Source organism: Phoenix dactylifera, unplaced genomic scaffold (assembly GCF_009389715.1).
Source record: "Phoenix dactylifera cultivar Barhee BC4 unplaced genomic scaffold, palm_55x_up_171113_PBpolish2nd_filt_p 000153F, whole genome shotgun sequence".
Lineage (NCBI taxonomy): Eukaryota > Viridiplantae > Streptophyta > Magnoliopsida > Arecales > Arecaceae > Phoenix > Phoenix dactylifera.
In genome coordinates, this window is record NW_024067702.1 from 1,014,141 (window position 1) to 1,028,094 (window position 13,954).

Below are 13,954 nucleotides of genomic sequence, written 5' to 3' on the forward strand. Positions count from 1 at the left end.
AAACAGCAGCCCAGAGAATTGTTAAGGTCAAGAAACATAAAAGATTCAATAGGTCCCAACCTCCATGAGGAATTCAAGAATTTTACAAAATCAGTTTCAGATGTACACATTGATGATGACAGAAACATTACAACCAGCATGTTATACCATGCAACTCGTTGAGTACTGCCAGATCAGGGAATTTGTCGAGGATCAGTACTAGTTTTGCTCACCACGCCCTTGCCAAAATAGTCTGCTATTACAGAAAACCCATCCTTTGAACTCTTCAACTGCTGGAAAAACCAATTTTGGTCTCTGGCATTTTGCTCTAAATTTCTTTTGGTTTCTAAAATGGATCTGTATTCCGGTGCACACTCTGGGCATTCTTTCTCATTGTCCCCAAGGCAGCGTAGGTGAAATGAGTGCATGCACATAAAATGTACTGCAGGAATATCAAGGGTGAAGGTGCAGGCTGTACACTTGCTAAGTTGAAAAATTCTTGCATTAGTCCTGAGATCTTGTATTTCCTTCCTCATTGAAGCAGTATCTTCCTGCATATCAAAATATGTAAATGTAAAATCAATAAAATAACAATGGAGCAGCATAGGCTGGCTATTTTATTTAAAAAGAAAACAGGTTTCATTTGCCTAGTCATTTAAATGCTGACAGCCATCAAACTAGTGCAAGTAAAATGCAAGCCCTGATATTAACTAATGTATATAAGCAAAAGAAATGATCCAGAGCTTTGTGAACTAAACAGTGCAAACCAAGCCTGATATAATAAACAACCTCCTGCCCCAAAAGGGGGAAAAGATTTGCAATTTTCATGCCACAGGTACAAAGGCTATGTACATTTACTGTACTGTACCAAAAGATTTGCGATTTTCATGCCACAGGTATGAAGTCTATGTACGTTTACTGTACTGTACCAAAAGATATGCTGACTGTACCATTTTCCTTTTAGAACCAAAGCACCCTCCCATGTTTCTAAATCTAAAGAAAAGGAAGTAAATAACATATTTTGCCTAAGATTCAACCTTAATCCACATCAGATAATTTAGCAGAGCTCCATTTCCTGATACCCTAATGCAAGTGAGATTATATTAAACTATTCCTCCAGCCGAATATAAAACCCCTAAAACTACATCCTAGTCTTGTACTTCACAATTCCTCATGGTGGCAGGCAGCACGAAGCCAGAGTTGAAACTATAGTGCCAGAGTTATCAGTATAAACTGAGAAACTCACACAAGCATCCTGAAAAATAGTTTCCAGTTTTTCCACAGTAAAGAATGGACATAATCAGCCTATTCCACTATGCAGATTGTCCAGAAATAAAAATCTCCCAGAAACAGGCCAACCAGGAAAAGCCAAAATCTTATCAAGCAATAATGGATGCAGAAACACATGCCATATCTCTTGCTATCTGTTAGTAGTTGTTAGAGAAGCGAAATCTCATATTCTTCTTGCATTCGATCTTAACAACTAGCCACATGTTTCTTTGCACCTCCAGGTTCCCTAAAGAAGTGTTAAAACAAATTAGACACCAACCCAAGGTATTCCGAACCGTTACCGGTAGGCATACCGGTGGCCTACCGGATCGGTTCATCGTTCTCGGTATCGGGCCCGTACCGAGAACCCCAGTCGGAGCCGGAGGAGACAAGGTGAAAGAGAGAGCGAGCGGGGGAGGGAGGGAGAAGGAGAGGCCTCCACCGCCCGCGGAGGGCCACGGGGGAGGGGGGGCGGAGGCCGCAGGGGTTGCCGCGTCCCCTGTTTCCAAAGAAACAGGGGACGCGGCCGAGGCCGAGGCCTCCGCCGCCCCCCGCAGCCCTCGGCAGGCGGCGAAGGCCTCTCCTTCTCCCTCCCTCCCCCGCTTGCTCTCTTCTTCTCTTCTTCTTCTCCGGCTTCGGCTGGGTTTTCATGGTACGGGCTCTGTACCATTTTTCACTGCGGAACCAGATCGGTCAGGCACCAGACCAGTCCGGTATGGGCTAAACCGGCCGGTACGCATTGGTTCAACATACCATGCACCAACCATTGTTTATCTCACCATAACTCCTCTGAAAGGCTGGCTATCACACTTCTTTGCTTTGCAAATAATCATTTAATGAAACAAACAATTCAGCTGCAAACAGGAAGAAAACAATTGAGATGACACTTTAAAAGTAAAATCATCAGATGATACATTTTTCTGAATGCCTTTTCCTCTCCACCTTCTAAACAAACTCTACTGTACCTGCAGATACTATCAAATGAAAGCAGTGCTAGTTCAGTTCTCCAACAATCTTTATCCAGTGATGTTTGTCCTTAGCAGTCATCATCCATATATCAGAATGTACTTGATAAAGTTTTTGGCCAGTAATCATATATGCCTCCATATACCGAATGTACCGATATCAAATCTTGACTTCCCACTAGATCTAAATTACTTCCAAGGCAAAGGAATTCAAGGAGTGTTCATGTCGATAAACAAGCTGAAACTGCACAATCAGTAATTTTGTTTTTTCGCAATTAACTTTTTAGGTTTCATAACATTAATGTTTCTTGCCGAAGATGACTAACCAAAATAAATCATTGGAAGGTTGATGTCAGATTAACAACATGTCATACAAAGCCCTCATAAATCACGCTTCAATCATTAAATAATTCTCCTAAAATAAATCTCAATCCAGGCTTACCCACTCAATTTGACACAAATTATCAATTATGATAGAAGGTAACTGTGACACCAATTCTCAACCATCTTTTAAACTTCTATCCATGCACACGTAACCCTATCCAGCAAGTCTTATCTACCAGTATTTTGAACCTATGACTATGCATTTCTATTTCTTTTTCGTGCACTTTTTGGGGGTTATTTTGTTTTTTAGATTTTATTAGAAGGAAAGTTCATTAACCAATCGAAGATAAAATTTTCTAGGTGGGCAAGGCAAATAGAGCAAGACCAAGAGGGCATTACATGGTAAATGTATTTTTAATGGTTAAATTGTCCATAAAAATGGTTTTCTGTAGCTTTCATTCTGTTCCAATATTATCTATGATAATAACAGTAGCTTCAAAAAACAATGCAATGATGCATGACTGCATAGAAAATGTTCAAAGTATATTAAAATTTAGTTTGAGTTATTTAGCATCTAATTTTGTCCCCATCCTCACTTTATAAGTTTATTTGTTGAGAACTGGAAACTGACTTTGGTTCATGATCTGGAAAATCCTGCAGTACCAAAGAGTCAAACCCTTGATATAGTGACTGGCTGAGAACAACTTTAAAGTCGAGCTGGAATGCTCTGGATAGTGTATAGTACTTCTTGCTATCACTTTAATTAATTTCTATTCAGTTTGAAATCTATTAGCACTAAAATTATTGGTGTCAGGGAAAAAAGGATTTAGATTGTTACCTAAAGTTAGATCAAGTCTAAGTAGGACGAATCTCTAAAGTGCATGTTAAAAACTTTTACTAAGAACTAGAGCAATTAAATCTATCTTAAAATTTTGAGTGTCTGCTTTGTGGTTTTCTTTTTCCTTCTAGTGCTCAAAAGAATTCTTTAGATTTGAAGGTCCGATTGTTTTAAAAGAAATAGAATGGTTTAACATTGTTTATCCACTTCTCTGGCCACATCCATGAGGTGTTGGAATAATCATCTTTTGAGATGTAAGTTGGAATCTCAAAGCCCAACTCCAAGTTACCACGGCAATAAATCAGCAATTCGGTACATGTCAAATGCTTGGGCTTCACATAGGACACAACACAGACTTCAAGGACAGTAAATTGTCAAACACTTACATGACATGGTCCAACATAATTCATGGCCATGCACATAAGCCAAGTGAGGGGGGGAGAGGGGAGGCAAATTTGTACAAGCAATCATAGGATGAGAACGGGAAAGCAAGATCAGAGGCAGGAGAAACGCAGGGAGGCGAGGGGGAGAAGACTGCAGAGAGAGAGAGAGAGAGAGAGAGAGAGAATGAAGGTAGGAAACAAGCAACAGAGAGGAAAGAGAGAGAGGGGTCATATATAGGAGGACACAACCTGCAAAAGAATACTGCAATAACCAAGCTAACAGTTGCTGCATCTTCCCTTGCTGGTGGCTGCTTCCGTGCACTCAACACTATGTTCTAAACCAAAATCAATTTGAAGAGACACAAGAGAATGGCAATTTATCTTTTCAGAGGAATTCTTCAACAACACAGATATCTCAACACCAAAGGGTTACATAGCTTAAGTTACTAAGTTTCCTCTTTTATGTTTTTCACTATCATTAAAACCCTAAAGTACAAGCAGTAGGTGCAACAGGAGCGTCACACATCAACTTTGTTTTGCATGAGGCTTCTATTTGATGCTAACACTGCACTTTATTCTAGAAGATAGAGAATAAAATGCTTTACCAACCTCATGCAAATCTCACTCAGAAAGATTAAACAGATGATGTGTAACTCAAAAAGATTACACAGATGATGCTAGCACTGCACTTTATTCTAGAAGGTAGAGAATAAAAATTCTTTACTAACCTCATGCAAATCTCACTCGAAAAGGTTACACAGATGATGTGTAACTCACTGACTGCTCCCTCAGATTTCCATTTTTTTCCCCATAGGACTTCTATGTCATTATGGCACTTGAAGTAGCGTATTGGGAGAAATCCCCTCACTTGTCTTCATGCTCTGTTTAAATATCGTGTCCACAGGGGACTGTTACTGAGACAAAGATTTTGCCAACTTAATAGATGTATGGCCTGTACCACCATGTATTGGGCCTATCCAGCAATCATACTTTTGACCTATGAAAATTTATTATGTTTTAGTAATTTATTATAATAAATATTGTCACTTAATTTATTGAACATTATTTTCTACATATTTGCATTTTTTAATACATGCTGAATTAAACACTTGGATGCACATTGAAAACTTTGACTCTCGCATGTGTCCATGCACCACTAGTCCCAACTATTGATAGCTGATAAGCATCTATTAAGATGGTTAGCAGATTTGAAGCATCTTACCACATGTACTCTAGAGGACGTTTGGAAGAAGAAAGAATGAGCTTAAATTAATCCAAATTTGAAAGCTTGAAATGTTCAGAAAGTATTCACTTTTGCTCAAAAGTAATATAAACAGTGATTGTTGGTGTTTCAAAAATTGAAGGATCAAGGCTTCCTTTGATATTTGTGATCTTTATATAACTTTTCATGTATAATCTTTTTTCACCATCTCAATAGATGGAGAAATCTCTCCTTATATGGGCCCTACTTTCCATCCTGATGCAATTTCAGTGAGTGCTTCTTTTGTTGCACATAATAAGAGCCAGATGTTTGTTGTCATTAACCTTTGTCCATCAAGGACAAGGCAACCCTTGTAAGCTTCCAAGCATGCTTCACTACCAACACAAATCCACCTATGTTACTTTGAGTACATTATTCAATCGCTATCATTACTACATGCTTGAGTTACTTAAACTGTCTAGGTATCTAATGCTTGTACACTAAAATTAATTCATAAGCAGATCTCTCTGGAAAAGTGGATCACAGGCAACATCGGTAAAGTTCTTTCATACTTTAACATTTTCATACAACTTGGATCAGCCTACTGATCACTTAAGAGAAAAGGACCACATAGTCTTCATGTAATACCAAAAAGCCATCCTTGGAACCTAGATAATCTCTTTATAACTGCTTGTCACAAATGAAAGTTACATTGTGAGTATTCCCATTAGCATTAATGTGCCTGGTGTAGCAAATGACTAAAGAGAATTCATATGCTTCAGCTTAACAATTCAATGCACAACTTTGTTTGTGATACTAATTTTCTTGCAAATAACAATTAATCTTTAGGCACTTGTGCATGAATAATTTATACATTCTCTTTAACTTCGTGGAACGAAGCAACCAAGTATATGTTACTTAAGCTCCCATAAAGAAAGGACTGAGGAAAAGTTTTAGTGATTTCTGGAAGCACTCCCTTAACACTTTAATTTCCAAAACTTATTACTGGATCAATTCTTAATTCTTTGCTTGATGCTCATAATAAGCAAGAAGAAAAATCTTATCTGTTATGTTCTTAAAATACTAACCTGGTACTTCTCAATTGATTTGCGGTCATCTTCGATCAGCTTTGTTTCTTGTTCAAGCTTTCGAGCAATGTAATCCTTTACAACAGATAGTGTCAAGCAAGGGTTCCTAGATAATGTCTGTAGAACAACTATGGGAGGCAATATATCATCCCTCTCAATGTAAGTCAAGACCTCCTTTACTTCTTTGGAGCAATCTTCTCCAAGCTCCCCGAAGTACTTGAGAAGATCACCCCAAAGAGATGGATCTCCCCCATGAGTTGAATCCCCTAGCTTCTTGCAGCACGCAATCAATCCATCATGGTCATGGGCCTGCATGTAGCAAGCAATCACTTCTTTATAAAGTTTCATCTTCTCGTACAGGAACAACAGACCATCTTTGAATTTGTTCATTTCACAAAGAATAACAGCAAGATCAGCATCATACTGAGGTTGCTCCATGTCAGACGTCCATGCATTCTTAAGCAAGGTTAGACCCTTCTGCTGTCTTTCTACACAATCCTTTTCCTTTTTAACATCTTTGTTCTCAACAGTATATTTCTCCTTGCTCTCCTTTACAGACCCGTTAGCCACTTCCCTAGCACTTATTACTTTAAGATCACGATCTTCACCACCATTTCTTTGTGAAACTGATGGAAAGCTCAAGGTGTCAGATAGGTATAGCTCCAAAAGTGTGTTATGAATTTCAACCTGAGCAGGTGAATCCTTCACCTTACTGATATACCTTTCTAGGAAGTCCATGAGAGATTGTGAGCTATGTACAAAAATATTTATAAAGTCCATTGGGGAAGGCAGCATAAGTAAGTGCATGCTACTTGAGGTCCTCCTCATTGTTGATTCGCTACCATCAGTGCAGAGTCTCAGGAGTATATCAACAGTTTCAGCTGGTCTGTGTTCTACAAGAATCTTGCCATACTCTTTCATAGTGACGCCAGCTTCATTGGGCTCAAGGCTTGAAATATACTGTAATGCCTCATGGTATCTACCAAGGTCTTCAAGTAAAATCTTTAAATACCACTCATGTCTCTCAGCTTTCTTTGCAACATATAAAGCATGCTCATGATACCCAGCTGCACGGCACACTCTAATGGCAGTTTCCACATCAAACTTGTGTTCACCAACAGCATCATCGTCTTTGATGAACTTGTTTAGCTTTTCAACATCTTTCAATTTTGTGTAGCAGTTTAAAAGAAGAGTTGTATGGTCTTTAGAAGCTAATCCCCTCTCATGTAATTTCTCAAGATAATTAGTAAGGTTATAGATCCTTTGTGCATCTAGAAACTTCTGGATAACATAAGAAGGTTCCAGATGACCAATTGTGTTAATATATTGTGACATAGCCTCATCATAATCTTGTCTACCATATAAATGGTCACCATATTTTCGCAGCACTTCAGCAGTGGAAGCAGCATCAGCTTGTTGACTCTGTACAAGGTTGATTGCAACAGTATATAAATTCTTTTTGAACAACATATCCAACTTACTTTCCATGTCCTTTTCTGCTATGCACATAATCTTCTTGTCACTCATTATAAGAATGATAAAGCCCCATTCACATAGCAAGTGTGACACCTCACCTACCACCATGCTATGGGCAATCAACCGATTCTTCAGATCATAAACATTAAAGGTATTCTTGCTGTTTCTCTGATCTGCAATAACACACAGTAAGTATCCACGAAACCAACCAAGAAATTTCTTCTCGCCATCAAAAGCCCAACAAGGACCTCGCCCATCAACTTCATAAAAGTACACAGCTTCAGGACGACCAATAATCAGATCCTGCTCAATTAATAACAAATGCCCAATATAACCAACACCTAGGTATTTATTCAGAAAAAAAAAAACAAGAATACAAAAAAAATAGTGGGCATGTAAAAAACACAAAAGATGCATACCAGGCGGTCATTCATTGTAACGGCATTAGCATCACATCCAATCTGATCCAAGGTCTGCCTCTTTGGTGGTTGATCATGCAAGCTGAACAAACTTACAGAACTAGGAGTGACAGCAAAGAGTTGAAGAGTTCTCCCTTCAACTCGGAAACCAAGACCCGTGATAGAAAAGAGACTCTTGTCTGAGACAGCCTCAACCTGCAGCCTGAAGCGTGTGATACGCTCACGTGCAATGTCACCTTTGATGCAGTAGATGGAACCATTATCTAAACCAATAGCAATCAGTAATATTGGAGGAGCTTCCTCAAGAACTAAAAATGAAATAATCTGCAGATAGCAGAGCACTTTGACTCATTAGACTCGCAGAAACATGAAACTGGCACCACTACACCAGCAATCAAAAAGAAGACAAACAAAACGCCATCAAAAGAAAGAAAGGAAGAGTATAGAGTTTTGTACAAGGCCAGTAAAGTAAAGCAAACAAATGCAATCTGTAATACCTTTGCTTCAGGAAACTGATTGGTGAATATCCGCAGTATCTGGACGCAGAAAGGACTAGTCATGCTTGAACTTGAACCTTCCGGCTCAATCTTATCAAGGTCAAACACCTTTAAGCAAATTGAAGATAGCTGGGGAGATGTCTTCTCATCTTCTCCAATGGTTACTAGGAAATTGCGTTGCTGAATAATAAAGAAAATATAAATAGATCACAAACCAAGCTATATTGAGATATATAAACTAACTTTGTGGACCCCTAATATTGAAGCAGTAGTTTGAAGTTTCAGCCAACATTCCAAAAATGAAACTTATTAGTTTCCGTCAGTACAGATCTGACCTAAGTTAATTTTGAAGTTTCATACAAAACATACTCATAGGCCAAAAAGGAATTGAACTTACGCCAATTTTTAGTCATTTCTTCATTTATTCCAATTTTAAGGAGAACTCTCACAAGATTAAGCTTGAATTTCCATGTTCTGTGGATAATTTGAAGCATCAAACCAAAGCAATCTAAAACAGTAAACTGCGACATAGGTTTTCACTATCATAGAGCTCAAACCTCATAAACATTTAAATTTTTATGTGTTGATCGTCATTAAATAAAAAGATGATATATTGCATGTCAAAATGTATGAAAAAATATTATTATCTATTTATCCACCTCATAGATACCTGCATGCATATACTATTACAGCATGACACTACTACAATGATGTACTCAAAGGTGACAAAGAATACAATAATATAATGATGTCTGATATGTTTGCTAGACTTGCTTTCCTTTTGTTTCTTCCTAATGGTTTCCATTCCTTTTCGACATTTCCTATTTGGATAAAATTGGAGCCAAGATACCAAGACCATCAAAAATATCAAAAGTGAAATTAAATTTGCCTCGTCCAAAGCCAAAAATAACCAAGTTTTTGAACCTTGATGAAATCTAATCATAAGTTTTGGTGGAAGATCACTTAAACCATGCATTATCTTATTGGATGATCGATAAAATTTACTATGAAAAACATGGGAGAATAGGCTCAAGGCCATAATGGTAAAAGACTAGACAAATGACAAAGGCTGAGGTAAAGAATTTACGACATTGTGCTCAATTCTCCCCACTAGCAAGATAATATGCAAGCCCATCGGCACTGCTAAGTAGAAAGAAGTATATATTACACACACAAGCAATGCCATGAACATCAACTAGAAATAACAACAAGCCTCTGTAGCTACCAACTTATAATGTCCAAAACACCAACACTCCTTGAATCACCTCATAATATAAGTTCCTAAGGCCTTTTATAAGGAAAAAGTATACTGTTCTGTTTCATAGGAGATAGACACCTTAGATAACCATAAAAGCCAAGACAAGATTGAGGTTACTCCTATATCACATCTCCAATTCAAGAAGACAATGAGCACCCAAAAGGAAAACAATTAAATTATTATGTAAGCATGAATATAAGGGCAGGCTTTCAGACTGGCAGCTTGAGAAAAAGGACTTCAGATAGAAAATGCTACTTCAAATCCAATCTTGAGCTAAAATATAAAATTTCATATTCTTTAAAAGCTCCATGAACTCATTGCTAATGTTTTTCCCGATCACTAATATGGGAAATAAGTATGAGTGGATTCTGAAGACTTTACAATCTTTACCTTCCAAATTCTTTAATCTGCCACTTGAGAAATCAAGTACCAAAATTTCTTAGTAAAACAAATAGATGACATTCACCTCGTGGAAACACTTCGTGCATTTCCAGGAACCACGAAAGCATACCAAATTAGATTATGACCTCATAGCAGATAAGATGACTTTAATTGTTTCACCGATCCAACATAAGCATCGACATAAGGGTTAAGATATATCTAAAAGGATTCCACTTTCCACTTTTGTCATACTCACTGGTTACAATGTTTTCCAACCATGCAGTCATTTGGAACTAAAGACATCAAACTCTAAGGCATGCCATTACCCACAAGCACAAAACTATTTGGAAGCCTAATAGATTTGGAGCTGAAAGATGCAAATATTTGCTATAATTAGAAGGAAAACAACCTATCAAATCATTCTTCTTTCAGCCCCACCAGAAAGCTTATTACTTTCACACCCAAAAATATACTTTCTTACCCTTTTATGTTTATCAAAAAGCCTTACTAAGCCTGCAGCCTTTCTTTAAAGTTTTTTCTAATAATTAAAGAAGATGCCATAATTTAGATTTTGGAATGATCTGGGTGAGGGTACAAGAAGTTGAAAACATAGTCATCAGCATGAAATCAATGAGCAAGCTGTTCCTACGATCACCAGAACACGATACACATTTAGATTTTAAGATTTGATCCCGAATACTACTAGTGCAATATCTCTGATAAGGCATTCAAATTTAGATCCACATTGTTGATCAAGGTTGCAATGTAGAAAGTTGGAAAAACCAAAAACTACATGATCGAAAAGCTACCTAAATAAGAATCAAGAGTTAAAACAGATGTTAAAACTTTATAACATTTTTCTGTTACAATCAAAACCAAGCATAACCTCATCGCTTTTACAACTACATGGTGCTTTAAAATTGTATTTCAGTGATGTCCATTTATGCTCCCCCATATAATTCAAGCATTTCCTTGGACTATCTTTAAAAATATTACAAGTTTTGGAGTTAGAACTTTTCATTTTAACAAGCAGAATAGTATCATATAAATAGATAACTCAGTCCCTACAAATTGCCTAGGGTCACTTCATCACAAGTAGCACGGCAAGGCCTCACCTCCGCGCGCATGCATGCATGAGGGATCCTACTGCAGTGCCGGTAACTTCTTTCTATCTAATTTTTCTTCGCATTGTTATAGTTCCCATTTCCACTCAAAGGAATGAAGTTTTCTCCAAAGATGGCAGCTTCATAAGCTAAAAGTTTGTAATTTTCTTTGTTCGTCGATGATTAAGTCATCTAGCCATTATGAGAACAAAAAAACCATAACTACCGATCAAAGCTTCCAATTTCAAGGATTTTTAACGACGAAAAAGAGGGATGATCACTACCTTGAGCTGCTGGATAAAGAGGACGGAGGAGGCGTGAGCCTGGAAGCCGTAGGAGAGCTTGAAGCCGCGGTCGAGGAGGCCGACGGTGCCATCATCGCATCCGACGGCGATCCGCCCCCTCCCGCTCGCGCAGCACAGGATCTGGCCGGGGATCTCGCTGGGGATCGAAGCCTTCCCGGCGGACTTCTCCTCGAAAAACTCGAACTTCCTCCACTGGTACATCTCCGATCCCTCCCACCAAAGAAGCGAGACGCAATCGGAAGAGCGGATTTGGATAACCCTAACCCTAGAAATCGAGCTGGCTTCAATCGGAGAGGAGGTGACGAGGGGGAGGAGAGATGAAACTTGGAAGGGTCGGTCCGTTTGAATAAAATTCTATACTTCCACCAAAAGAAAAGAAACCCGCTCTCTAGAATGCATCCTATAGTGGGCCCTTTGGAATATGCCACATCAGCACCTTCGAGGCTCTTAAATCAGCTCTTAGGAAACTAGAAGCCACCATTAATATAAGGAGGTTTAACAGCCAGATCAACTGATTGGATCAGATACATGTATCAAAATGACTATATAAAAAATAGATCCAAAGTAGGCTAGAGGGCTGGCGAGCAGCGTCTCTATTTATGATGGGTAGATTGATGCTGATCAAATCTGTACTTAGCTCCATGCCCATTTATCTTATGGCAAACACGGTGGTGCCAAAGACAGTGCTATTGAAGATTGAGCGGCTACTTCGGGGCTTCTTATAGAGCTCGCATGGAGGTGGTCGAGGGGTGCACTTGGTGGCATGGGAGAACATTTGCCTCCCATTCAGTGAGGGTGGCCTTAAGGTTCTATCTTTTCTGAAGAGACGGAAGATACTCATTGCCCGGCACGCAGTCCGGTTCCTTTTAGAGCCGCAGGAGATCTGAAGTCGGATCATAGCATCCCGCTAAGGGCGGTTGGGCCCTGAGGCATTCGCATGAAGGCAGAGAGTTTCCTTCCTATGGCGAGAGATTGCGAGATACTTGCCTACTACTTTGGTGTACACTAGATGGCTGATAGGCGAGGGGCGTAGTATTGACGTGGCTGGGAACTCGTGGATAGATGCCCTCCCCTTGTAGCATTGGCCGACTATTGTTAGTATCGAGGCTGCAGAGGGTCTGCGGGTCTGTGATCTTCTTGTATTCATTTAAATTCTATTGAAATGAATTGATGGGATCTTCCCATCCTCCCCTAAGGAGAAAAGGAAAAAAAAAAAAAAAAACATCAAACTATTTGTTTATTTCTTCCTCCTTTTCTGGGTGATAACATCAACTCTTCTTTATCAAAGCACCTACTTAAGCCCTTGCCTTTCTTGCTGGGAAAATAAAAGTAGAAAACAACAGTGGCTGAAACTAAAAGAGTGAACCCATTTGTCAGCAGAAATGCTGCAGCATATACATGTGGAAGGGAGTAAATTATTCATGTTATAGAGCCCTGCAAAAGTGTTCAAGTGTTTAGTGTAGCTGCCTAGCACTAACGTTTCACCATCATGAGGTGGATTGATTGCCACAAGAGTAACTTGGGCTAATTGAGAAGAAGGATTTGCTCATAAATATATTTGTTTATATTATAGTTGATATCTCACAGATTGAGAAGTAAACCTGACAAAATATCTTGTACCTGACGATGTTGATAATTGAAGTTTATTGAGTTCAATTTGAATGCGATGTACATATGAACTAATAACCGAAAAATTAGTAATTTACATGTATAAATATATTGATAGTAGTAAAAGTGATGTATGGCCCAATACCCAATTGCTTTTCTTTTTTCTTTTTTTTTTTTATTGCAATGGATGACTCATATATTTCTAGTGTGAATAACCTAATTGCTTCGTAGTCGGCGAGCAGATATAGCTATAGCATTCATTTGGATTTTGATCTAATTCACATACTCTTGGTTTATGGCGGGGATGTGGCCAAATTTGACATGAATGCCCCTCGTTGCCATCTCATATCACCTATACATAGGGATTTTGAGATTTACACTAGAATAGCTAGAGCCCTCTTCTATACTAGGGTGGCTGGAATGGTGAGATTTATGCTCATGAAACTTGGTGCATGCACCAAAGGACCACAAAATTTTGTAGCCACAATAAATCCTCACAAACCCGCCATAAAATTAACATTTATTTTGGTATTAATATAGTTTATCTATTTATACATGGCCTCCCAGCGGGCTTGGTCTATGGATAATTTTATGATTATTATTTTGGTTGGCATGCATGAAAGTTTCTACGAGGCTGGATGTGTCTTCTCCCTTCCATACTTCCATCCTGCCCACGTCAAGTTACCATTACCTTTGCAATTCTATTTTTTTATTTATTATATAAACTCTTTTTAGTCTTTATTGTCGGGTCCTATGAGTCACTTCTTTTAAGCAAGCCACCAGCAAATTCTATCAAGAATAGGGACGGCAAGTTATGACCGGATCCATCAACCCAACCTATGATCTATTTTAAGCAAATT

The 13,954-nt window shown here is 38.6% G+C and overlaps 1 protein-coding gene across 1 annotated transcript; it reads right to left on the reverse strand.

The window, feature by feature from the left end:
- Positions 1-23: 23 nt before the first annotated feature.
- Positions 24-11,832, reverse strand: LOC120104977 (vacuolar protein-sorting-associated protein 11 homolog). The gene is made up of 5 exons (XM_039117000.1): positions 11,466-11,832; positions 8,440-8,619; positions 7,943-8,266; positions 6,048-7,826; positions 24-530 (listed from the first exon to the last, which is right to left on the reverse strand). The coding sequence occupies exons 1-5, from the start codon at positions 11,685-11,687 to the stop codon at positions 174-176; spliced, it is 2,862 nt and encodes a 953-aa protein (XP_038972928.1). The 5' UTR covers positions 11,688-11,832; the 3' UTR covers positions 24-173.
- Between the last annotated feature and the right edge of the window lie 2,122 nt (positions 11,833-13,954).

Excerpts from the sequence above, each read along its gene's own strand:
- LOC120104977 (XM_039117000.1), bottom strand. The coding sequence starts at position 11,687 with ATGTACCAGTGGAGGAAGTTCGAGTTTTTCGAGGAGAAGTCCGCCGGG. Across the intron at positions 8,267-8,439 it reads ATCAGTTTCCTGAAGCAAAG|ATTATTTCATTTTTAGTTCT; the intron begins GTATTACAGATT and ends TGCTATCTGCAG. Across the intron at positions 7,827-7,942 it reads TTACAATGAATGACCGCCTG|GATCTGATTATTGGTCGTCC; the intron begins GTATGCATCTTT and ends TTAATTGAGCAG.